The sequence below is a fragment of the Cebidichthys violaceus genome, unplaced genomic scaffold (assembly GCF_023349555.1).
Source record: "Cebidichthys violaceus isolate CVI_PGR_0920_01 unplaced genomic scaffold, fCebVio1.0.p SCAF_6, whole genome shotgun sequence".
Lineage (NCBI taxonomy): Eukaryota > Metazoa > Chordata > Actinopteri > Perciformes > Stichaeidae > Cebidichthys > Cebidichthys violaceus.
Window position 1 is genome coordinate 6,560,563 of NW_027176816.1, and position 25,497 is coordinate 6,586,059.

The window sequence follows — 25,497 nt, forward strand, 5'->3', positions numbered from 1 at the left end:
TTGTTTTCTACTGCCTTTAAAGTCGTTCACTAAGTACCTATTTATTATATTGTAAGCTGAGGTACCATAGTAGGACAAATTCTGAATTTGACAGACCGTTACTCACATGCAGACTAACAGCTTCAGTGGCACCAAACACACAAATACTTGTTATTCTTGCAGTCACCCCTAAATTGTTTCCAGAGGATGAAATGGAAAACAGAGCGACTTTACTGGAAACCAAAATGCACTGACATGACGAAGAACATCCTGTTTACTCAGTGTAGACCGATGATCCCCAGCCAGCGGAGGGCCCGGCACAGTGCACTGAAACAGCTCATTTGGCAATATCACTGATTTCTCAATCTAACTGAAAGTTACAGGAAAGATAATTCTTTGACGGGAAATCTAAAATCCAGAGTAGCAGAAAAGTTAGTGGGGAAATGTATTGTGAAATCTTTTGCTAGACAAATTCCATGCACGACTTCATTATTTTATTGCGAATCAAAGCCGCCATGCAGCAACAGATGCTTGCAGAATACGTGCATCTGTGCTTTGTGTTTCATACGTGTGTGTGTGTGTGTGTGTGTGTGGGGGGGGGGGGGGGGGGGGCAAAAACCTGGCTAGCCAATGTATCGTAAAATCAGGGTTTACTGTGAGGTCTAAAATCCCTGCATGACAGCACTGTAATTTCATTTATCACGCCTCAGCACACACCAAATCAGACATGGATGATCCCCATTCTGCACCGAGTGTGTGGGTTTGCAGTTGGGCTGGGGGAGGGTCAGAGAAGGAACACCTGCAGTAGTGGTGGTGGGGATTCGATTTCCACTGTTGTAGCGGGTCCTCAAGCGGAACAAATTCATCACGCAAGAGCAGGGAAAAGAAGATGAATACACGGGGAACGACAGGTGAAAACTGCAGACATGCGAGGGCTTTAGTGGCGGAGCGAAGAGACAAACGGGGGAAGGAAACCGAGAGAGGCAGAACAAACAGAAGTATTATTTAACCGAGTATTGCGGCTACATAGAGCAACAGAAAGTAATCAGCTTTAAGTCCCTGGTGACATTTTCCTCATGGAAACAAGGGCCCCCTTCCAATCCACTCCCTACACCCACTCTCTACACACTTCCACTCTTAGCCACAATATTAAATGCCATCCCAAACCTATTACCAGGGAGTGGTGGTGGATTTTAAAACCCTCCAGCAGGGAGTCTACATGATGTTGAGCATAGATGCTGACTCAACCAGCTTACCATACAGACCACATGTAACGCCATTTTGCGTTAGTCATGGAACCCGCTCTGTAAAAATTGGTTCTGAACAAATATTACTCAAACTGCGATAGACGTCTTATTAACGGTGTTATAGGGTGTGATTTCTTTTATACCGTTAGCATGAGGCGTTGTCAAATAAACTTTGGATTCAAGTCTATTTCCAAGAAGCACATGAACATATTTAAACCACCCTTCTTTGCAAAGTGGTGGGTGGTAATCATCTAATGATGCTGGCTGAGCTGCCATGCAAGGAGATTGCCAGCCTATCCAGGTCAACTTGCTCAAGTACTCAGACTTTTCTTAGGATTAAGTTTTACTTTGTGGCGTCACTAAATTAAAAAACGGTTTAATCACACGAAAGAACCGTTAGTTGTTACATAGAGATTAGAGTAGCTGTCACTAGCTTGCCAAACTTCACAAGCCAACTGACAAAGCTGACACTGACAAGAGAAAAGGCTTAAAAAAAAAAAAAAAGCAATATTAACTAAAATTTCCAAATATCAAACCAGCTAATAACAGTTTTCACAATTAGGTATTTCCCACATTCTACATTGCTTGAATACTCAAAATTATGAAACTCATTCATCAATGCATGCATTATATAAATAAAACAAAGATACCTACACTTACAAAGGATTGGCAAATGATGTTAAGCTTAGTAAGTCGACTGAATCCCTAAAACTGACTTTTTCTAAAGTTTTAATGGTGCAACCGGATTGAGTAATTTACCAGTTTTAAGCTAGCTGGTTTAGTGGTGAGTAGAGTTTAGAAAGGACTAATGTAGACAAACAGACGGATTACGATTGGATTGTGTAAAGTGATCCAGCAGCTTTTGGTCCTTTGATTTGGAAACTGAGGCAAATCACAAGTTCATATTCAGTTTTCATAGAGTCAAAAAGAAGGCAGTTAATAGACTGCAGACATTTTGACTGCATAGCAGGAAAATAGACCAGCACAATACCAAGGACACTAGCTGGAACCAGTAATCTATGTTATTACGCCAGTGCTTTTCCTGGCAAACTAAGCCAGTGTTAGTATGGGAGCCGACAATGCTGCAATGAGCTCCTTTTATGCTCCGACTGAAGATTTAAACCGCAAGGCTTCAGGCAGCGCATGAGAAATGTGCTTTAGGATTCCATCATTACGCGTTGTGACCGTACTTGATTGTTTGTCTGACTCACAGCTGGGATCAATATCGATGTAAACTGTGTGATGGATTTCAACTGTCACAGAATCGTTAGGGACTCACTTGATCAACTGACTATCAAATTACTAAATATTTCTATAGATAATGTCTAATAATAAAATTGTACTTTGGTGTGATTACACACAATTAACACATTGAATTTTGATGAAATGAATTAGCTTCAAGTGATGATTAAAACACTGTTAAAAGAGACAATGGACGCAATTTTATGCATTTATTCATGTAGTTATTCCACTCTGATTCAAAGGCTCAAGGCTGGGTCAGCGATTTAATAGCCAAAAATACTCTAGAATTTATGGTTAACTGTTTTTTTTTCTTTTTTCTCCTTCAGGTTTTCTCTTCATTTTTTTGTACCATCCTTCCTTAAAAATGCCACAAAACTTTGAAAAGTGCATTTTTGTGAATATCTCCAAAACTTCTCAAGTTGTTCATATACCCCCGATAAAAACGTTCCCCATTATCAAGGCTTGTGAGGTCACAAATTTGCAACAAGAAACAACCAACATTTTTTCCCCAAAGGTTTTATAACCATCCTGTTCAAACAACATTCTCTTTTTTCTTTTTACACAGCCAGAGAACAAAAAAGATTAAACATAATAAACTCCCAAACCTTTTGTACAGAGAAATCAAACTAAATGAAGAAAACGTCTCTTATATTAGTCCATGTTTTATCCTCTGAATCCTCTCTTGCATTTGCCATTAAATTGGGAAGGGACACACAATTGTGTCAACATGAGGCTCTCTGTGTTGTACGCGATGTCAATCAGTCCATCTCACTTGCTGGTTTTATCTGTTTTATATGGAATAGAAACCAGTAAGTCTAGGCCATTCAACAAGTAATTCAGTAATGTCTATGATAGTGTGTGCGTGCGTTCAAAGGTTATCAGTGTGAATGTGTCTGGAGTAGGCAAATCTAAATCAAGTGTTTGTATGCATGTCTGTGTGCGTTATGAGTCTCATAGTTTAGGCCAGTCCGAATCCCTCTGAGCATTCCTGAATGGCCAACAGCAGCATGTGTCTCAGCTTTTCATAGCTTTCATAAGCTGGGAGGTCCAGCTGGTTAAAGCTGAGAGTGAAAAAGAGAAAAAAAACAATGTTACAATTTCACAATTTTGTGTTCTGCCAATATTGTTCTCATTATGTGTGCCTCGCTGTGTTTACCAGGTATGAGCAGATGGCAGGCGGTCAGTGGAGCGATCGTCACGGTGGATCTGGAACTTCTGGATGCCGTTCATGCCCTCCAGAGCAGCAAAACCCTGGAGGGGAACCTTGGATGTGCCGGTAACAAACTGGAGGAACTTGGCCCGATCTGCCTGGTCAAAGGACCGCAAGGCTCTCCAGAACCACTGGATCTATAGTAAAAAAATAAATTAAAAAAATGTGCTGTTATAAATGTGACCAAACATAGTGTTGTCTTTGTTTTATTCTGCCATGGGGAAAATAGTTTACTTCCACAAATAAAATGCATCTTCATAAGTTCTACTGAGCTAGACGCGAGTACAGAATCAACACTGAAATTAACATTGAAGGAAAAAGCCAAATGAAGAAATCCTTAAATCTCTGATTTACTGTTGTCAACTCCTAACACACCCATAGAAGTTCTCTCAGAAGTATGTAGAAGTGGGGGGACATTAAAATAATAATGTAGCACCCGCGTTTACATATTCATACCTGGATGGAGCTGGACTGGTATTTGTGATATTCAGTGTTGGCCTTTAGGTCATCGATGTCGATAGTGGGCAGGCCAGAGATGAGCAGCTCCAGCTCCTGCTCGGTGAAGATGGAGATCAGCCTCTTGGGGATGATCTCGTAGAATCCCTCGAGGAAGGCTGCCAGCTGCTTGCGGATTGCACCTAAAAAACAAATTATATAGGTTATGTTAACGCTGAGATCTTTCTGTAGTAAATACAATATTCTTAATATATAACATTGTTATATTTTTAATGCAACCAACATCAATCTATCAACCAATTTGGTGGCTATTTTTTTCTTCTTCAATTAAGTAGCTAAAAATTGAAAGCTTTACTAAACAATGTATTTGAGCAGCTGGAGGGTGCAGCGTATGATAAATCAGCCATCTTCCAGAAAGAAACTCCTGCTCGCTGCTGCATATTCAGTTCAAAAGAGTGCTGCCACCTAGTGCACCATCGAGAATGATATCTGTCATACATACATACAGCCTGAACATTTAAAATGCCGTGTGTGTGTGTGTGTGTGTGTGTGTGTGTGTGTGTGTGTGTGTGTGTGTGTGTGTGTGTGTGTGTGTGTGTGTATATATATATATATATATATATATATATATAAATATTTGGTAAAAGAGCCATAATCTCACCTGTCATCTTCATCTGGCATACCAGGTGCACATACTCTTTTTTGTTTTCCTCTGTAACCAGGATATTGGCTCCATTTGGCTTGAGGTCTCTCACTTCACACACTCCAAACTCCTGGACCTACAGACAGAGCAAATGCAGGCTTTCAATATCACTCATTCAGCCTAATATTTTACATATAACATCCATTAACAGCATTTTAAGACCATCAGATTGCAAATTACACATTTGCAGCACTTATTGTATGATTAAAAAAAATGCATTTGGGATTCAAACCCTTGAGGCCCTATCCCAATTTCAACAGTGAAGAAGATACAGCATGAGGACCAATTTTTCACTTGAAGCTAATTAAATTGTTCAGAAAACAGACACCAACCTCTGTGCTGAATGTCAGCTCATAGCCCAGCGTGGACACATCATTCTCCAACAAGTACACCAAACCCTGGAAAAATGGGTAGTCCTCGCTCTCCATGTCTGTGTACCTGGCAAGACCACAGGAATACATCCATATCATGTCCATGTTCAAGAAAAAGTTTGTCGGGACATTTAGTGTCGTTAGAACACGACTTAGGACAATTAGGATACTTGGCTGTAACTGCCAGTGGCTGAAATACCTGACACTCTTGCCCAGAATGTGCTTGTAGAAGCTGCGGGTGAAGTAGCACTCCAATAACCGGTTATCATACACTGCCTTGGCCACCACACGACCCACAAACTTGAAGTAGCTGAGGTGGTTGGGGTTGCAGTGGGATGAGGGGTTGATGGTGTAGGTGACACGGTCGCCTGGCGAAGTGCGAAACAGGGCGTACATGGGGTTGAACATCTCCCGGGAGATGATCATGTACCATTCCCTCAGCAGGCCACCAGCATCCTGGCCCTCCTCCCCTTCAAACACAATGTATCTGTAATGGAAAGAGAGCAGAGTGTGACTCTGATTGAGTGGTTCTGAATTGGGAGGATACGCAGGTGGATAGAGGGACAATGGAGCCTTACAGCCTATTCTTCATGTCCTCTGGGCTTTTGCGATGCAGCTCCCTGTAGGAGTCCTCAAACACGTGATCTCTCCTCACATGAACAGCCATGTCCTCCTTCCTAAGACCTTCATCCAGTCGCTCCAACTCCTGACGGAAGTACCTGCAGAGATGGCCAGAAAGTCAGTAATTTTAAAAAACAATAACTGTTTATTAGATAGTGTAAGATAAAAGTGTAAGATAATGCCCCTTACTTCCTCTTAACGTCAAAGTCCAGGATGCGTATGTAGTCAACCAGTACCGCAAAAGGCCCATCAGCCAAGTGAGTGGTGGACTGGCGCAGGATCTGGTTAAGCACTGTGCGGTGAGTTTCTACAAGTAAGAACAACGAGTCCTGTTAAGACACTGCAACATCACAACAAAGCTTTAACAATCTCCTTACTTAAATATTTCAGGCTCACCGGCAAAGCGGAGGAACTTCTGCGTATCCGGTGGAAGGTTTGAAGAGATATGCATGGAGGATGGTTCCCTGGAGAAGAACGGGTCTAGGGATGAGGGTGTGGCAGGTGTGAGGGGTGCCGGCGACAGTGGTGGAGGCTCATCCTTGATGTGAGAAAGCTGGCTCTCCCGGGTGTCCCTCACAGGAGGTTTGCTTTCTCGCTCTGTGGCATGGACTAGGAAGAAGGCCTCCACAGCAGGCTGGAGAACTGGGGAAACAAAGAAAACATCATTATGGGAAGAAATCAGCCAACTGTACTGCAACAGACAAGAAATGCATTTCTGTATGCCGTTTGTGATATGGTATTTTTAAGAAGAATTCCACTTACCCAGTACGGCATGCTGGTCATGGGACTCCTCCAGCTCTTTCAGGCACTCCCCGAGCATGTCCCATAGTTCATCCAACAACAGCTGCTCACTGAGCAGCGGGAGGTCTGGAAGTCTCTCCTCACTCTCCGACTGTCCGTTTCCGTCTTCATCTGAAAAATTATTTAAATATTGACTGAACCATGTACATGTGTTATGCGGTCATCAACTGGGACTGGAGTAGTCAATTTACAGCCAAAAAAACAGTTGGTGAATAAGTCTATAGATTGTGAAGTCTATGTTAAAATGACTTGAGTTATTACTGTTACTATCAGAGACAGGTAGACACATTGTGCTCACTGGATGTGAAGGTCTTTACTGACAAAACAAAGAACAGCAAATCAGCAGGCGTTTTAAATGGTCATTAACAGTAGCAAGTCCTACCCAAAGGTGCAGGGTCCTGATCTAGAGGAGATGGCTGGTCCACATCCATTGGAGAATCATCTCTCTGGGCAGCCTGGGCTTCTGACATTGACTGTACTTCAGACTAAAGAAAACAAACCAGGAAGGACCAGAGAGACAGAGTCACAGGATGAACAGGGAAAAACATGGAATAACTAATGAGTGGCATTTGTTTTTTTGCTTAGAAACCATCTTGAATGATGTTGCCATGCATAATGACATTTCCATGATCCAGTGAGAGGAGGGGAACTTGAACTGAGTATGGAAGGAAGGAGGGCCAAAAGCATGAAGCCATGCCAGCCAGCAAACAGACAGAATAAGTGGAACAGATCAAACAGTTTGGAGCAGGCAGCACATTCATATTTAGATAATTTCAACAGTTGAACATGTCAATGCAAATACAAGATGCAGTAGTCACTGGCACATCTATCTTTCTGTTAATGGAGCGGCCAGTGTTCATCATGGCAGCAGCCGTCACTGTGCATTAACCAGAGATAGCAGGCCGAACGGTGACTGCACACCACATTATGTTGTTTATAGATGCAACACAATACAATATTAAAGGTTTAACTTTCAGCTTTCAAATGGTGTCCTACTGTAAGTGTGTGCAGTGTGTGAGTATGAGTATGCCTGCCATCAGTGCAGCCCATGCTAACCGTGGAAGCAGCAGCTGTGCCAGCAGGGGGAGCAGCACCAGTGGGGGCATGGGGGGCCGCCACTGACGATCCGGCAGCAGCGGCAACAGCAGCAGAGGCGGATGAGGCGGTGGGTGGGGGGGCCTGTTGGAGCCGACGTGCCCGCTGACCCTCTCTCACCATCTGGATGATGGCGTCAGCCTCGGCCTCTAGTTGACGCACCGCAGCTTGGATACTGCTGGCTGAGCCTAAACTAGTAGAGCCTGGCCAATGGGAGAGGGAGGAGAAGGTTGTTTCACATCATCAGGATATTGTACGCATAAATCAAGACAAACTGTGTACATCTGTGGACATCTTCTTACCTAATCGCCCGGTCTGCTTGGCTTTCTTGTTGGCGCGGCGTGTGTCCTCACGGAGCTGGATGATGACCTGCAGCACTCGCAAGAAGAACTTCTGCGTCGACGTCTTGGAGGTAAGTGAGCTCATACAGGGAAGCTGTAGCTCACGTCCCCCGAGTGTACGTTTTTGTGCAGCCACAATGACCACACTCTCCGAGCCGTCAAACCTGTGCCCCAGCCAACAAACGCATACCAGGTAAAGGAAATTGTAGTTGTGACATTTACTTTCATGCAAAAACAGATTCCTAAGGGCTACTCGGGCCAATTTAACTACACTTTAGGTTAAACAGAATACGTCTACCACAATCTCTATTGCATGCGTGTTGACAACCTAAAGTCACTGGGCTGCCCAGCACCATCACTGGCTAACCTGCTAGTCATCTTGCCCTTGAGTCTGCCTGAGAGGGAGGAATCCTCAGGAGGGGCATCCGGGGAATGTGAATCAGCTTGTGCCCGTCTCTGCTGCTCCAAGTTGTATTCTCGAAGTTCGGCCAGCAATGTGCCTGAGAGAGAGCGAGAGAAAATGCTAACCAGTAAAGTTGCTGTTTACATCAATGTCTATCCAAAATATTTGATCCTTTAAGACATTTGTGTTGAGTTGTCCTAATTAGTACATGAATTTGTGAGTCATGGTCAAAAATGATTTTTTCTTCCTCAATCATATATATTCTAAGTTGGACTGAGCTGATTAGTGGACAAATGTCTGCCGGATGCGGCTGCATAAACAATGTGTGTTAAGAGAAAACTGTATTTGTGTAGTTGTCCAGCACTGACCGATCTGTTTGCAAAGAGTGTATCCGAGGTGTCTCGCTCCACTGAGCAGCAGTCTGAGCACAGTGTCTCTGGTGGCGCCGTCTCCTCTAGATAACTGCAGTAGGATGTTGGCTGCATCCTCTAGACCCTCTTCTGAACATGAGTGAGATGTCAACACCTTGTGAGGAGGAGGAAAAAGATTATTTGAAAAAATCCTCAAAAGGATTATTAATAAAATTGCAAAAATGTAAGAAAGACACAACACAGATAAATTGCCCTGCATCCAAAACAATGAAAATGAGTAGATGATCTTATCAATACTTCTTAAGCGCTCCCAAGCAAAAGTGCCTGTTTGTGTCAGTACAATTGTGTCGATATAATATATGCTGAATGACTGGATTAATGGATCCTCTCAGTTCTCAACATGCCTCTCAACTCAGTTTTTAAACTTGCTTCTCTCTATCCCCTTAGTTTGCATAATTGGATTGCCTCAATTTATGCTGAAGATTAATTGTGAATTCATTTTCAAGATCTTAAACACTGCATTGCATGAATGACATCCTATGACGTTTTCTCCCCATACCTCTACAGAGAGTTGCAGCTGTTTCTCCGTGAGTCCACTGGAGGCCATCTTGTTGTCACACTCTGTGGTGCTAGTAGCGCCTCTCAGTTTTCCTGTTTTGTCGAAATGGCCCAGAAACATACACATCACTATTTTCCACTGAACTTAATGTTACACCGTAAAATCTAAATGAATTGATGATCTTATTTTGGAATAAATGAACACTACCTGCAGAGGTTATTCCAGTGGACGTGGGTATAGAGATCGTTGTAGAGGATGTCTGGGAGGCTGCTAGACTCGTCCCTGAGGATGTACCCTGGACTACAGCTCCCACAGAGGCCCCTAAGACGGTCACAGTAGGCTGGATAGAGCCCGCTGACACTGTGCCCTGTGTAGAGATTTGGGCTGTGACTCCTGAGCTGGATGCCGTGTTGGGGATGGCAGCCTGTGGGGTTGGGTGTCCAGCAGGCACCTCAGTGGCCTTGTTGTCAGGCAGGGCAATGGATATGAGGGAGAGCAGACGCAGCAGCTTTTCAGTGAGCAAGGAGCTCCGTCTGATTACAGGGTGGGACAGCATGTTCATCAGCTGGCCTAGAGGAGAGGTCTCCAGGCTTAACTGAGCCCCCTCGGCCTCTGCACTGCCCCCCAGAGGCACCGTCTTCATAGAGGCTTTGCCCTTGCGGCTGACATTCATGTTGTCCAGCTTGACCAGAAGGTCCCAAAAATCAGTGGAGATTCCCAGAGACTGGAGGGTAGCGGCGGTGGTGCCGAAGGAGTTCTGGGTGTTGGAAGCATTGGAGCTGGGGTTACTTAGAGATCCTGTCCTGGAGCCCCCACCTCCACCCCCTCCCACAGAAGTGATTGAACAAAGACGAGCGTCTAGGTCAGACGAAGATGTTAACAGATCCTTGCAGCGCTGCTGAGTGAAGTGGCTGGGGAACACCTGCAGAGACAGAAAATAAAATAAAAAAATTATTATTATAACTTAATTGACTGAAAAATTGCAACATACAGTAAATGATGTATCAGATGTAGATGAAGATAGAAGGACTCTTACCTTTGCTAGCTGGATCAGTGTGTCCAAAACATGTCGACAGACCACTGGAGCAGCTTGTGGGTGGATGTGGACGGTTGAACCTCCACCTCCAGCACATGTGACTCCCGCCGTAGTGCCTGACACTCCTGCCAGAGTTCCAGATCCTGTTGAACCTCCAGCTGAGTGGCGATCAGCATGCTTCCTACCCGACGCTCGCTGAATCTGGAAAATGTTTGTCCGACAGCCCAAGGCTGCATCCATAGAAACAGAGAGCCAGGAAAGCTGGCTGGAGCTGCGAGACTCCACCCTGTTCAGTAGCTCTAAGGAGGAAGATGAGGATGAAGACGAGGATGAAGAGGAGAGGGAGGAGGTAGCGGACCCTTTTCCTGCACAGCCTCCCTGGGTGTTCCTCTTGCCGCGAGAGTCTTCTAGACGTGTGGTCTCCACACACACCTCACTCTCGCTGCTGCGTTGGAGGATGGACAACAGGCTCCGAATGACCCAACCACGAGTCTGAGAGTGGTAGCAGAGGTTCCTGAGCACGCGGTGCAGACGGCTGGTGTTGAGCTTCGGTTCATCCACAAACAGCAAAACCAGCAAGCAGGACAAGGCCTCGTGGTCCAGTAGCAATCGACCGCGCAGTCGCAACAAGGAGTCCACGCTGGAACTGGAGGGTCTGAGGAAACAAAATGAAAACATATCTTCAGTTTGTCACCTGTCAAAAGTGCAGTACGATTTGATCAAGACAATCTTGGACATTTGCATTCTCAAAACAGGCTATTAGATGACAGTCTCCTCTCACCTGTGGTTTGTTCCTCCACCCATTTGAAATGTGCCTCCTCTCTGCACAGCAAGTCGAGTGTACTGGACGCCACGATTGCTCCCTAACCGACTGGTGAAGGCAGGTGAGCGCAAAATGGCTGATAGGGCTGAAGACGAGCTGTGACCAAACAACCTCTCATGCATCAGTTGCCTCTGGCGTGCTTCTTGCTCTCTACGCAACGCGGCTGCTTCAGCAGCAATGTCCGGGGGCATGACAGCTAACACGCTGTCTTCCATGTCCTCCAGGACACTACGCCGGAGCTCCGAGGGCAGCGTCTGGATGAAGGTGACTGGATCCAGAGGAGTGTCTCCTTGTGTGGGCTGTTGGGCTAGCTCCCTGCGCTGCTGCTCAGCCCGCTGCTGGGCAAGTACCTAAGACAACCAATGACATTCACAGTTAAAAGAAATAATTATCTGCGATTCCTTTACTTCTTAGTTAGGTATTCATATTTTCCCCCCATTTTCAGTTCTAAATGTAAGCGTCGTCTGCAATCTCATTTCGGTGAGGAGTCTCTTACCTCCTCCTGGATGGCAGGTGGCAAGGCTGCCAGGAACTCGGGGCTGACCTCTGTAACCCCTGGTCCTCCCAGTACAGGTGCTGTAGTGGAAGGCAAGGTAGTGGCAGCAGGGGGACGGGAGGGTGGTCTGATGCCGAGCTGATTCTGCAGCACCTCTCGACGAATGTCCTCAGGAAGAGCTGCCAGAAAAGAGGGATCCACACCCTCTGGCAGACTGATGCCTGCCAAAACAAATACTGAAATATTACATCTCATGATGTTGGAATATGAAAAACTGCAGAAAAAGTAGGAGAGCAATAATTTTTACCTGCAAGAGGGTCCTCGTCCTCATTGCTGGTGGATGGGAGGGGCTCTTCCTGGATGGCCTGAGACTGGCTGTCAGTGCTATCACTCCTGGGCATCGTTTCCCCGGGTGATGAGACAGAAGTAGAGCTGTGAATATATAAAAATTTATAAAATCAATCCGCAACACTGTGTGACAAATTACTCAACCTGTTAAAACATTGTCAAATTTAAAATAAGTCAAAGAGCAAACAAAACACTGCATTTCACAACAAAAAAAATGTAAGAGTGCAAGGTATTTTAAGTTCCATAACTGAATGTTAAATGAAATGCTGCAAAAGAAGCTGGTGGGAAATTATGTCTTTCAACCCAATTTCTTTCAGACACTTCAAACACTTTTTCTAAAATTGTATGGTTATCTGGTCAAGAGATACAGGGTACATAACGTTCGGTTTGATACTTCATGCTACTAACCCAGTCTTTGCATCTGTTTGCCGGTCAGTCAGCCCACTCTCAACGCTGCCAGACAGCTCCTGAGACAGCTGGGTGGTCTGGGCAGGGTTGGGAGCAGCTTCTTCCTGAGTGGCAGAGGCAGGGCTGCTGGTATCCATGGGTGACCCTTCCAGCTGTGACACACCCACTATTGCAGGCTCTGAGGTCTCCACAATGTCTGGACTTAGGGAGGCTGAGGGGAAAAGAAAGTGATGGTAAGGTTAGGGAATGGGTGAATTAATGTACTGATTTGTATTTCAGTGTTCAGAAGACTTTATGACAGATACTAGCTACAAGCACAGTCAACAACATTGACATTACAGATGTGTGTCCTTACTGTTGGCCAGTCTGTATCAAGAGAGTTTTCAAAGTTAGTCTACCTTCCCTGCCTTCATCCAATGCTCCTCCACCTCCACCACCGACTCTCTCACCGATTGTGGGTGCCGGGGACATTTCCATCTGAGATGCCTCCGCTTCACTGTTTGGCCTGTCAGCTGCCGACAAAGGTGGAAGGCCCGCCCCTGCCAGAGCGGCCAGTGAGCTTGCGTGCGACTCGGCCAGTAGCAGGTCAGTAATTGGTTGGTGGACCTGCTGACTGATCGGAGTCTCTAGGGAGACTAAGGTCTGTTCATGAGGAGCGGGCGTGGTGGGAGTGACCTCTCCAGATGGGGGAGCAGTAAGGAAGCCCTCTGAGACCCTGGGTGGGTCCAGACATGACACCGTACCACCCTGAGCCTGCTCACCCTCTGCAACATCCAGAGAGAAGAAATATGTGAAGACTAGCACACAAGAGAACAGCACACAGAACTGAAATCACAATTTGCTGATTAGTTATTGATCCTTTTCTACATAGATGGCAAGGGCCTCCACTGAGGAAGGCAGTAAGTTGTATAGTTATCTCCTGACGGGGTGCACAATCCTGATCCCCAACAACAACACAACTTACTACCTCACCGCAGCACAGCCTGCAGAAGGAAAATGCAGAGCATACAATTAACGGGCAGCTTTGTACTCTAGAGATGATATGTAAATACGTGGAAGACAGTAAGACAGCCACCATTTGCAGGTTAAGAATGGGTCACTTGAAGCAGATGGAGATGTCCAGCAGGTATGGCATTACCATAGGAAAGACAGTAGACTGTATAGTTATCTCCCAGATCTGGTGTGATCCTAAAACTATACAAACTACTACCTCATCCCATGGCACGCTCGGCAGGCTGCCCGTCCCCGAGACGTGTTCCTTCCCGACAAAAACTTTGACATGAAGACAGAAACAAAAACATAATCTATACAAATGTCAGTACCTGCAGTGTTCTCTGCACCATTAACAGTCCCCAATCCAGAACCCTATGGAAAAACAGTTAACATTATCAAACAAGTAAATACAAATGGCAAAAGATTTAAGCACTTCTCGGTTTGAAAAATCCTCCTCCTACAGAGCCAAACAAACATGTATTTTTTTTTTGCCAACCTGCAGGCTCTGTTCCCTGGCCTGTTCTGCTCCGGAGGCCCTCCTCTCATTCTGCTTAGACTCCTCCTCCTCAGCCAGCTGCCTCCTTCTCTTCTCTCTACGCTCTTCCAGTTCCTCATCTCGCAGACTCTCCAGATGCTGCAGGATAGGCACCTTCACCACTGAAAGCACACACAGATGTCAGTATTCATCCTTTGTTGTGGCTGTAGCTTACAAGGTGTAACAACTCAAATCAATGCCACTATAGCTTGAGCCTGGTGCATGAAATTAAATAATAATGTGGGATTAAATTATATAATTCACTCCAATTGATTTTCTATTTGTGAATCCCCACCCTGGCTTCTGACAGCACGTACACCCAAATGAAGGTTATTGTGTTCATTAACAACAAATGAGACTGAAATGAACAGTGAATACTTCTAACTACTTGGCCAACATATCCAAATTAATATTGATGAATTTCTCAAAAATGGCAGTTCTTTCTGAAAGCACCAATAGCCATCCACTACATGTTGTCACATCATTATTGTACTTGGTGATAAAAACTGTTTTTCATGATAAAATTTGTCTCCATTAAGACAAGTCTGCCGCTTGAGACCAACCTACCTGCAACACAGTCGTGCATACTCTCCGCATCCAGCACTTTACACTCATCGGTCCATCTTGTTAAGGCAGTTGGAATACTAGAGAGAGTACCTAGACACACATAAGGAACAACCATGATAGGAATTCAGGCTGATACCAAGCAAAAGACCATTATATAACAACCCATAGTGATTCTCACCAGCTTGTCCTCCAGTGCTGCTCTGCTCATGGAAAAAGTCATCCAACAACTCATCATCAGAACGAGCGATGATGTGCACATCCTCATTACCGACCAAAAGGCGGGCCCGACCACGAGATTGCAGAGGCAGGGAGCTGGACAGCTGTAAAATGTCTGCTGCAGCGCTGGGGCCCAACAATCTACAGAATGGAACAGAGGCGTAGACATTTTAATTAGCACTATAACTCAAAACACAGAAACATTGGTGTAACAGATGTTGCAAAAAGGATTTGTGTTTAACAAGGAAACCAAAAAAAACATGCTTTCACCTTTGCAAGATGAGCGGAGGGTTTGGCTGGCGGTTGCCAGGGTAGTGGACGTGGATGGTGTGTCCGCTGTTGGCAGTGAGCTGCCGCAGTGTTCGCTGGCTGCGACCCATGCCCTGTGCAAGGCGGCTGCTAGTGCCGGCCACACCTAGGGTGAGGGAACCGTGGTCTGCGTGGCGCACCATCAGTGGGTGGGAGCTGGGGATGTTGCCTGGGGAGGGAGGGATGTCAGCTAATGGAAAAAACAACAGAAAACAGTAGGCAGACATTAGGGCACAACCCCAAGAAATGTTTATGAAAATGAAGCTAAAGAAAATTAGTTTTCTGCATCATCAGGTTTTTGGGAGTTTGTAATTAGCTAATTTGGGATGTCTCAAACTTTTGTAAGTGATGTGAGAAGAGCTACTTTGGAGGAGGGCTACCCATCATTATGTGTAGTTGGAACCCATCTTTGTGGATAAAATCAGAACCCCTTCATACTCGTAAAAGCAAATGTTCAGCCTGATTTTCCAATTTCTAACAGTTTATTAGGGTATCAAAAGGAAACGTTCTGCGACAAAGAAGCCAAATAGTATGTGATCATGATGAACATCATCATTGGGGGAGGATGGGACATTCGTACAAAATTCTTATTTGATTTTAGTAAACATTAATAAATCCTCCTGCTTACCATTGTTGGAGAACATGTTGTCAAACTCTATGATGAGGTCATCATCCCTGTCAAACCTTTCGAAGCGGATGTGTGGTGCGGCATTAATGTCAGGGAAGTCCTCATCCAGCTCCATCTCTGAACCTTCATCATCATCATCCTCATCTCCTTCTTCATCATCCTTAAGGAAAAAAAATATAGCCATGAGTCTTGAGGATAGTCAAGAATCAACATGCATTTACTGAACTTCATTGCATTAATCCATACTTGATCCTCCTCCTCCTCTTCTTCCTCCTCTTCCTCTTCATCCTGGCTGTCTTCATCGTCATTGCTGCCACTTGAATCTTCCTCCTGTGTGTGCTCCTCATCCTCTGGTTCCAGGATGTTCATGGAGTCTAATGGAAGAGAGAAACACATTGTTCCTTACAAGAAGATCTTAAAAACTGAGAAGCGGTCAGTGAAAGCAGTTGCAACAACTGTTATTTATTTACTCTGATAAACACACAAAGTTCTGTTGTGCCGATGTCTTACCTTCCCGGTTGGCCTGAAGAGTGGATGCCTGGCTAATATTGGAGGGGGCCTCGTCCATCAACACATCCTCTTGAGATTCATCTTCACCGCTGCGTCCCACTGACAGAACAAAATAACAAGCGATACATCAACTCTGGATTTCCCTGCCTGTTTGAAATACAGGGAACTTTGATTCCAGTGTGCAATAACCTCATGTTTGCAATTTTACAGATATTCTTTTGTATCCAGTAACTGGGGTTTAGCTGTTGTGCACACAACTACGTTCCCTTTTCCTTGCAAGTTTACCATTAATTTTGAGATCGAAATCCATTAATCCAAATGAATCGAGTGGCTTACCTATTATTGTGCTATTGACGGTGCCAGCATCTCTCTCCAGCAGCTCGTCAATCAGATCCACCAATTCATTTTCTACCTGAGAGTGCAGGAGATGAAAAACAAATGTCAGCCATTCAGTGAAGAAAGGGGCACAACACCGTGGAGCTCAATAATTAACATTTTGCAATACCCATCTTAATGTTATAGCCATTATTTTTCTCAGCCAGACGTGTGGGGAAAGTATTCGGCCATGTATGTGTGTATGTATTGTGTTTATTTATGACTATGCTGAAGGACCTCTTGTGGTTGCGGGAGGGGCAATTGAGTGAGAGTGCACTCTACCGACCTCACTCTTCTAGTTATAGATGTTAACGATGAGGTAAAGTGGTGAGATACATTCTGAATATTGTTTGTAACAGTGTCAATCACCTGCATAGCCTGTGTGCTGAGAACTTCTGGCTGACCGGCAATGACCACCGTGTCTCCCTCCGTCTCTCCATCCATCAGGTCGTTGTCTGTTCCCTGCACCCTGTGGTTGCCCTCCACTGGCTCCGACTCACCAGACTCTCCTGGAATAGATGCCACAAATCAGCAACGGACATAATGGGAATCACTGGACCTACAGTGTTGAAGGTGATCTCATCTGATGTGCATACCTTGGTCCTGAGTGTTGCTGTTGCTGTCCCTTGCAGTGCCCACAGTGTCATGTTCAGTCTTGTTCTTGCTGGAGCCTCCTTTGGCCCCAAACAGACTGCTGGGCTGGTTAACAATTCGGGACAGAGTCTCCAGAGGCTTCAAGGCAGCATTTACTGTGTTGGCCATGTTGGGACTAAAACAAATGTAAAAGGAAGATTATGTGGTCATTTTACATAATGAATAATTAATTTTGCAAAGCCAACTTTATTCTTAAATAGAACTAGTTCTATATAGTAACTTACTAAAATAGCACGTTTGTCATGCTATTTTTGCATCATTTGGTTTACCAAGCTTAAAATTGGTTATCCAGGAAAGCCAGGGTTACCAAGGCTCTGTCCCTGGGTTCCTGTTGCTGCAAACAATGCAGGATTTAAAATCCGTAAAAATCAGCTTTGTCATTTTTTTGAGGAAGCAAATACACAAGACACATCTGTTAGACCTCGAATATCAACACAATGCTTCATAAGATGCAAACCTAACTTTTTTTTTGGTTACAATAAAAAATATCACAGGCCCCCTTAAACTGAATACTCTGGAGATCACACTTTGTGATGCAGTGTCCTGGTCTACTACCATCTAAATTGTAAAACTAAATGAATATGGTTTAATCATATACCTGGACAAATCCAAGCTGTGAGGCACACGGGCCAGATCGTTGACCAGTCCTTTCTTAAGAAAGAGCCGTATGATATTGTTCATGCCATTGTGTTGTGTCTTGGCTGCTGCTGTGCTATAGAAACTGGATGTTGAGGGACAGGATTCCATGATGGTGCTGATGATGCACATCACCGCCTGAAGCCTTTGAAAAAGTTGTGCCAGGACAAAGAGTGAAAATGGGAGTGCGGGTTTGTTCAGAAGAGTTATAGCATCAATATCAGGTGGGTTTACTTATTTTCTATGCTGCTTACCTGGCATGTTTTTCAGGACCTTCTGTCATTGCTAGTGCTCGACTAAGGGCAGCCTTCACCTCATTGACCAGGGCCACCTGGGCGTCAGTGCCCGTGCCGGCAGCTGCCAGGCTGGCTAGGAAGAGACGTGCCAAGGCTGGGGTGTCCTTGTCCTCCAAATTCTGGGTGTGGGGCAGTAAGTGGTCGAGCACAAAGGCAAGAACACTACAGTCCTGTTGGGAGACAGCGAGGTCAAAGCAAGTTAAGAAGAAATAATTGTGAGCGAAAGGCTGACAAGATTTAGCTCATTACCCACCTCCTTAATAAGCTCGGACTGTCCAGCAGTGTAGCAGTAAGAGGCGATTAGAGTGGCGATGCCCACGTAGGAGCGCACTAATTCAGCCAGCAGTCTCAGGATGGTGGAGGTAGGCATTAGAGGCTTGCTGGCCTTTACCTTCGCTGCTTTACCCTCCTCTGAGCTGGTACTCTTCTCTCCCTCCTGCTCTTTCTTTTCCTCCCGCATCTCTTCTGGTGTGGATGCTAAAGAGGTATGACAACAAAATAAGAAAAACAAACAAAAAAAAAAACAGATCATATACAGTACACACATTTATATGGTGATCTATAGCACATCTTAAAAAAATGTTAATATAGCAAATTACCATAAACAATCCAGAACAATGGGCATCATGCAAAAACATTTTTGTGTTTTTATCTTAACTTTCTCTTACTAATGTTTGTATGGTGGGCTTGTACAACTGTAAAGTGTTCATTCATGAATTTCTTTTTTTTTAAATTAGAATCTTTAACTTGTAAAGTTATTTTTTCAGTCGTGCTTTCGTGGATTCATATAGGAAAGTTTATCTTTTTTAACAAAGTCAGCTAAAGCCAAGGAATGGGGAAAAAACTACTGAGAGCTGTTGATGCCATGCCACCTGATGTTGCAGAGCCAAACAGGATAAACATATCATTATTTTGAACCCTGACTGTTGGCATTCAGACTTCTACCATGCCATATAGTGCTTTACCATAAACAACAAACGGTAACAACAACTCAGACAATCAAACAATGAGATGAGGGTTGACAGTATCTGATATGTGCAGTTACTTTGTACAAATATTCTTGCATACTAAAAAAAATAAATTAATTTAGACTCACCTTCTCCTTGTGGTGTGCCAGACTGGGAAGACTCAGCCACGCCTCCATCAGCAGAAAACACTTGAGGCTGAGAGGAAGAGACAATAGTCTATTATTAACTAGGGAGATGACACATTTCTTGATTTAATACAGGACAACTTGTCATTGAGACTCACATTAATATGGAATGCAGACTGGGAGTCAAAGTCACTGCCCTGCCGGGTGAGTCTGTACTGCTGATAAACATCATCCCCAACGTCCTGCAATATCTGGCACAGGTCTGGTCCTCCAGGCACCGCTGCTGCACGTTCTTCTGGACGTTCAGCTGTGCCACACACACACACACACACACACACACACACACACACACACACACACACACACACACACACACACACAAACCAAACATACACACTTAGCTGAAACGTTCAAATAACTACTTCCAGCTGTTAGGATCGTATGAATCTGTCTTACGTTCTTCAGGAGCATGGTAGGCAGCCAGAGCATTGAGCATGTCATAGATGACTTCTTTGATCGTGTCGGGGATAGTGGGTAAGGGGGACAGCTTCAGAGGAGTGGTCTTAACCAGCTGCACAGCATTGGGCCCCTTAATCCGAAGGTTCTCAAACTCGTCATCGGAGGCTGTAGAAAAGAGATTGAGAATGAGCTAACCAGGGTTAAAAAAATGCAGACACGACTAGATAGCTAAATGAGTCCCTCAATACATTCTTTATTGACCTCTGTAGAGGAAAGTTGTTTTCTGTACACAAGAACACCAGTGTATTACAGTGTAATTGTATTTTAAGTAGGGATGGGCACGTTAACGCGTTAACTCATTAATTCCGATTTTTTTTAAAAAAAATTTTTAACAAGAACTGGGAAGAGCGGTGAACAGCTGTTTGTGTGTGTGTTTGTGTGGCGTCTCTTCCTGCTGCTGCTGCTGCTACTACAGGATCAAACGTGACAATATCAAAATACATATTGTCGTGTTTTTAAATAAACAAGCATGTGAAAACAAACTGCTCTTAACTGCAACTCTTTATTAGCATAACTCCACATGCAGGTACAGACTCCCTCCACGTTCCGTGCTTCACCTACATTCCCCTGGGTCCTAAGTCCCTCCCTGTACAGCTTCTGTACACCCTCTATGTATTAACGTACATTTATAATAAATACCACACATATTAGAGTTTTTTGTTTGGAATATCTATAATAAGCATATTTACTAATCACTACTGAGAACTTAACAAACAACAAAAATTGTAATCGTTGCCCAGCACTAATTTTAAGTTATCACACCTACTTAAAAAAGCTTGCACACTCACCTGTGCCAGCTCCCCGGGGTGCAGGCAGAGCAATGCGGACACAGTTGCTGGCGGTTTCAGCGAAGCATTCGGGGTTACGGCAGGCGGCAGGGCCCAGGACGCGAAGGATATAATTGATTTCTCTGGATCCAAGGCTGCCCGACACCACTCCAGAGGTGGTACTACCTGCTCCGCTGGTCACGGCGGACCTCACCACCTATGGCAAAAGATTGTTGAGGAATTTGTGAATGGCATCAAAAGACTTATTATATATACTTATACTGTTTGGAGGATATTTCTGAATAATAATATAAGAATAGACCAACCTTCTCCATGGTGTGCCGCAGCGTGGCCGGATCTTCTATGATGTGTCTGAACAACAGTGTCACAAGCGGGGTGAAGCCATTGAAGCCGGAGCTCTGAGTCAGCCCCAAAATCATCCGTGTGCTCTTCAGCTCAGCAAACATCATAGCATAGTGGTGATTGCGTGTGAGGCGCAAGCACAGACGCAATGTGGCGTGGAGTGTGTCTGGGTCCACAGGAACACTAATCATACTGACACAGGCGCGAATAAGAACGGTGGTCATGTCCTCAGTCAGGCCTTGTACAACAATATCAGCGCTCTGAGAGTTATCAGACTCCAGGGGAGCAGAGGGGCCAGACGTGGTCTCCTTCGGCTGGCTGGAGTCATCCTTAGGAACACTCATCTCCACTGCTGCTCCCGAGTCCAGGTCAGTCTGGGTTTCCTCTGCTTTGCTGCGGTCTCCCTCTTCTCTTTCGGAGTCAGTAATGCTACCAGTCTTGGCAGGCTTTGGCATGCGCGGCACTCTCTGGACAGTCAACATTACTGGCCTCCTGTTACCAGTCTCTTCGTTTACCTGAGAGAAACAGAAAGGTTTTGAATTACGCAAAGGAACGCAGCAAACTCTAAAATCACCAACTATAAAAGTCCATGGATCCTCTGGGACGGGAGAAAGTGTTTGTGTATACCTGCACCATTGTGTTAAACTGCACAGTGTATCTCCGGCGTCCAGCTGTGAAGCGGACACTGCTCTCCCCAGCCCTCCACGCTGAGTCAATGGTGCTGTTGTTCGATGCACTGTAGCTGCACCAACGGCCTGAGCGGTCATCAAACCATCGCCAGTTATTCCCATTGGGTTGCAGATACTAAAAAAGAGCCGAGAGAGAACTCATTAATTGTACAAAAGAGGTGCACAATATACAAAAACATAATTATTAACGCGTTAATGTCTTCTTCACTTTAATGAGCAATATTTTCTTCTGCGATGCAACGGATTTTAAGTACAAACCCACTTAGAATGGAAATGCTCAATGGAAGTACATCAAAATTGATGAATATACATATGAATGTATGTACACGTCTTTTACTCTTTCTATTGATGAACTGTACTTCAGTATCTAACTTTACATTTGTAGTCGTTATTTGTGCTTTGGTTTAATAAAGTTGACTTGTACCTTGTTCATTTGTTCCCGGCGCTTTGAAGATACGGCCATCTTCTCATAGAAGTCAATGATCAACAGTACTGGTGTGATCCATCTGCAGAAAGAAGAAGTCATTTTTTATGATTAAATACAAATTCACAACACAAACAAATTAGGGTGAAGAGCTGGTGTAACATGTGCAGGTAAAGATAAGTAGGGCTGTGCAACACTCACTTGGGCGTCTGGATGTCTTTCTGTTCTTTAGCAGCTTGCAGACAGGGCTGCACAACCTCAAGGAGCTTGATCAGCAAATCAAGAATCCCACTGCTCTCCACGACTCTGGCTCCCAACAGCTTCAGTTCCTACGAAACAGAGACAAACAAATGATTAGAATAAGTGTAGATCAACAACAATGACAAGAACAAACAACTCAACCAAGTTAAGATTTAAAGCTCACAACTGTCAATGAGTGCGTTTGTTACCTCAAACAGCAACGTGAGCAGCAGAATTCGTGTTGCAAGCTTGGAAGCTTGGGGAAGTGTGGCCATCTGTCTGGTCCACTCAGACACAGTCTTTGTGTCGCTGGTAGTCAGGGGCTCAGCCGCCTTGATGAGAACGTCTGCTGCCTCCCACACCTACACCACATGAACACAATCAGGCTGGAGCAAGAATGCTTCTATTGCAAACATTGACTTTTAAAGAGGTTTCCCTCACTTGTAATAAATGAGAAAACAAACATACATAATGGCTTACAAAGCTTAATTTGCATTCAAGACATGTTGGGTACTACGCTTACGCTGAAACGCCTAACAATTCAACTGAATACAAATCTGCATCCGTCGGATGTCATTCTCAACTTGCCCTTTGAGCAAACAAGAATTAACTCATCTTCCACGTCCCCCTAAATCACTTGATCATAACTGATTCTAGATCATTGTTGAACCACACCAGTGCATGCATTTGAGCTCTGAATATTTTGGGTAGTCGTTTGTGTTTGGGCCCTCTGCAGTTTACTGAGTGTTTAGACTGAAAAGGTTTAAACTGCTATTTGTCAGTCCATAGTATGTTCAGCTGATATTCTGTGATCCTATTGCAATACAGTTAACGCTACACTAACCTTCTATTTCTATTGTCATGTTTTTAGAATGGCCTTTCATACACAACACACCGTAATATTCCAGCTTGTTATAGAAAGTATTGTGCACTTGACACTGAAACATTGTTTCTATTTAAATCTGCAACACATTTTGATGCTAAACTTCCAGTTTCTTTTGCCAATGACTGGCAATTTCTTCTATTCTTATTTAACTATTGCTCAGAGGGATCTCTGTCTCGTTCTGCCCTTTTCGATTGGCAGTCGGGTTGAACCATTGTACAGTGTTTTATTTTCCATGTAAAAACATACAACCCTTGATACAAAATAACATTTCTAAAGACGACTTTCTACAACCTATAAGCATTAGAGACTATTTCAAAATATAGAGCAGTCCTCTCAGCCATCTGACTGTAACAAATCAAGCTTTTGTGGCCATGTACATGCATTGTAAACCTGCATTTATCCACTGACCTGGTGGACCACTTGGCCAAGGATGAGCTCTCTGTACTCCGGGCCGCTCCTCTTAATGGCGGTCATCAAAAGGTCACATAGTCGGTAGACCGTGTCAGGCAGCTCATCCAGGAGGTGGAAGCAGCCCGGCAGCATGGAGTCAGTGAAGGTATGCAGCTCCTTGGGGTCCAGTGGCTCAGCCTCCATGAAGCGCTCCAAGCAGCGGGCCTCCTCTTCCTCTGCCCGCTCCCTGGCTCTCCGGTCCTCCTCCTCACGCCGACGTGCGGCTTCCTGATGCAGACACAGAAACAATCTCAACAGCTGTTCAGCTAATAGGCTAAGTTATTCACTATTGAGGTTTCATTTAGTAACAGACGGTTCAGAATGAAATGTTTTTTTTGTTATTTGAGCAGTGAGGGTGACGCACCTCAGGAGAATCAGACCGCTGCTCCATGCTGACCTCTTGCCCAAGTGACATGGCAATGGCTCTCATCATCTGGTCCTCTTCAGACATAGTCAGGTCCTGGATAGAACAAGAAGAACAATTTCAGCTGCCTGACTTTGACTTAAAGTCTTTTCAGACCAAACGCGGATAAATCACACAAAGAAATTGCACGTCGATTTAGAGAGATCTACCTCTAAGAGCAACTCAACACCAAAGTCGATCAATACATTTTCTTCAACATCAATTTCATAATCTCGTTGATACCGTCACACAACAGGGATATTGATTAATGGATCTTTTTGGTCTCGCAAAATAGTGTCCTCTTTGACGAACAAAATATATAGTACATGATACTAATATTTATTATAATTTATACAATATAATGGACAATGAACATAAAAACAAGATTTGGGAAGTATAGCAGTTGAACTTGCTTGTGATGGTGTGTAGAGGGGTAAACACTAAATACTTTGTTGTCATGGTGACATATAGAGAATAATTTATTTCCAAGTGCATTTGTCAACGTTCTGATATTGACATTATTTGAGTCAGAAATTACATGTAGTAGTTGTGAAAGGTATACTATAAAACCTGGCCATACAGGATAGCGATAGCCGTTACTATAATCATTACTAGCCATGGAAGCATATGAGCTCACTGTCCGTCTTTGAGAAACCTGAAACCTCACCGTGAATATTCTGTATTTTCGTTTACACCCCGCGCGCGCGCTTCGACGTCGATGTGAAAAGGCATTTATGAAAGTTACAGAAAATGTGAGTATGTGTGTTCCTGTCAAGGAAGACTTACCCTTACTGCTCCACCAAGAAGTGGAGGAGGGTGAGTGAGAAGGTACTCCGTGGCCTGCTCCATGGTGCTGGTGTTCAGTAGGGCCTCCATGGCATGCTCTCTTGAGAAACCCATATCCATCAGCTAAAACACCAAACAAAGAGGTGAAGAAGCATTATTTACTAGAGTTACCAGAGATGGTGTCAAGAGTGAAGACCAAATATAAATAAAGGGGGGATTATGAGGCTCAAATGATAATGACGTATAGTGACGGGAAAGTCAAAGACACTTTCTATCATTAAGGACGAGGAGACATTCTTCCACTCACTCCACGTCTTCCATTCTTTTTTAGAATGAGTGCACACCACCTTTATAATGTCTCTAAAACACCCAATATAACCGATTCCATCACAACACTATCCTGATATTTGGCCTATAAATAAATAAATAAATAATTGCTCTTTCCCTTTCAACCCTACCTCTCCAACCTCTTATTTACCGCTTCCCTCTCTCCTTAAACAATCTCCCACTCTCCCTGATGGCTCTTATACCTGCTGGAGCTGCTCCTGGCGGACCTGTTCGTTCCTCTCCCTCTCTCTGCACCTTCCCTGTTATAAAACAAATGTTGGCCCAGGATTCAGTGCATACAGAATATGGGTCAGGAAGATT

At 44.4% G+C, this 25,497-nt stretch overlaps 1 protein-coding gene across 15 annotated transcripts in view; it reads right to left on the bottom strand.

The window, feature by feature from the left end:
* Positions 1-2,664: 2,664 nt before the first annotated feature.
* Positions 2,665-25,497, bottom strand: part of huwe1 (HECT, UBA and WWE domain containing E3 ubiquitin protein ligase 1) — a 46,382-nt gene continuing 23,549 nt past the window's right edge. For 7 of the 15 annotated variants that reach the window (XM_068733193.1, XM_068733190.1, XM_068733192.1 and 4 more), the window contains 50 exons: positions 25,380-25,436; positions 24,850-24,972; positions 24,025-24,120; positions 23,619-23,888; positions 22,534-22,686; positions 22,286-22,413; positions 22,085-22,166; positions 21,599-21,775; positions 20,935-21,486; positions 20,630-20,825; positions 19,779-19,946; positions 19,481-19,629; positions 19,326-19,392; positions 18,483-18,706; positions 18,188-18,399; positions 17,896-18,078; positions 17,240-17,412; positions 17,013-17,152; positions 16,605-16,680; positions 16,269-16,367; positions 16,005-16,132; positions 15,759-15,918; positions 15,092-15,320; positions 14,784-14,962; positions 14,606-14,695; positions 14,000-14,160; positions 13,833-13,875; positions 12,909-13,274; positions 12,511-12,721; positions 12,062-12,186; positions 11,755-11,975; positions 11,217-11,608; positions 10,436-11,090; positions 9,607-10,321; positions 9,400-9,491; positions 8,838-8,994; positions 8,433-8,566; positions 8,028-8,241; positions 7,687-7,928; positions 7,013-7,115; positions 6,592-6,741; positions 6,226-6,471; positions 6,019-6,136; positions 5,787-5,927; positions 5,408-5,695; positions 5,170-5,275; positions 4,796-4,913; positions 4,135-4,316; positions 3,625-3,815; positions 2,665-3,529 (listed from right to left, as the gene is read on the bottom strand). In XM_068733193.1, the coding sequence (XP_068589294.1) occupies positions 3,427-3,529; positions 3,625-3,815; positions 4,135-4,316; positions 4,796-4,913; positions 5,170-5,275; positions 5,408-5,695; positions 5,787-5,927; positions 6,019-6,136; positions 6,226-6,471; positions 6,592-6,741; positions 7,013-7,115; positions 7,687-7,928; positions 8,028-8,241; positions 8,433-8,566; positions 8,838-8,994; positions 9,400-9,491; positions 9,607-10,321; positions 10,436-11,090; positions 11,217-11,608; positions 11,755-11,975; positions 12,062-12,186; positions 12,511-12,721; positions 12,909-13,274; positions 13,833-13,875; positions 14,000-14,160; positions 14,606-14,695; positions 14,784-14,962; positions 15,092-15,320; positions 15,759-15,918; positions 16,005-16,132; positions 16,269-16,367; positions 16,605-16,680; positions 17,013-17,152; positions 17,240-17,412; positions 17,896-18,078; positions 18,188-18,399; positions 18,483-18,706; positions 19,326-19,392; positions 19,481-19,629; positions 19,779-19,946; positions 20,630-20,825; positions 20,935-21,486; positions 21,599-21,775; positions 22,085-22,166; positions 22,286-22,413; positions 22,534-22,686; positions 23,619-23,888; positions 24,025-24,120; positions 24,850-24,972; positions 25,380-25,436 (9,585 nt within the window). In that variant the 3' untranslated portion in view covers positions 2,665-3,426. The remainder of the gene's footprint in view (positions 3,530-3,624; positions 3,816-4,134; positions 4,317-4,795; positions 4,914-5,169; positions 5,276-5,407; positions 5,696-5,786; positions 5,928-6,018; positions 6,137-6,225; positions 6,472-6,591; positions 6,742-7,012; positions 7,116-7,686; positions 7,929-8,027; positions 8,242-8,432; positions 8,567-8,837; positions 8,995-9,399; positions 9,492-9,606; positions 10,322-10,435; positions 11,091-11,216; positions 11,609-11,754; positions 11,976-12,061; positions 12,187-12,510; positions 12,722-12,908; positions 13,275-13,832; positions 13,876-13,999; positions 14,161-14,605; positions 14,696-14,783; positions 14,963-15,091; positions 15,321-15,758; positions 15,919-16,004; positions 16,133-16,268; positions 16,368-16,604; positions 16,681-17,012; positions 17,153-17,239; positions 17,413-17,895; positions 18,079-18,187; positions 18,400-18,482; positions 18,707-19,325; positions 19,393-19,480; positions 19,630-19,778; positions 19,947-20,629; positions 20,826-20,934; positions 21,487-21,598; positions 21,776-22,084; positions 22,167-22,285; positions 22,414-22,533; positions 22,687-23,618; positions 23,889-24,024; positions 24,121-24,849; positions 24,973-25,379; positions 25,437-25,497) is intronic. The other 8 variants (XM_068733194.1, XM_068733195.1, XM_068733198.1 and 5 more) reach the window with 8 other exon arrangements.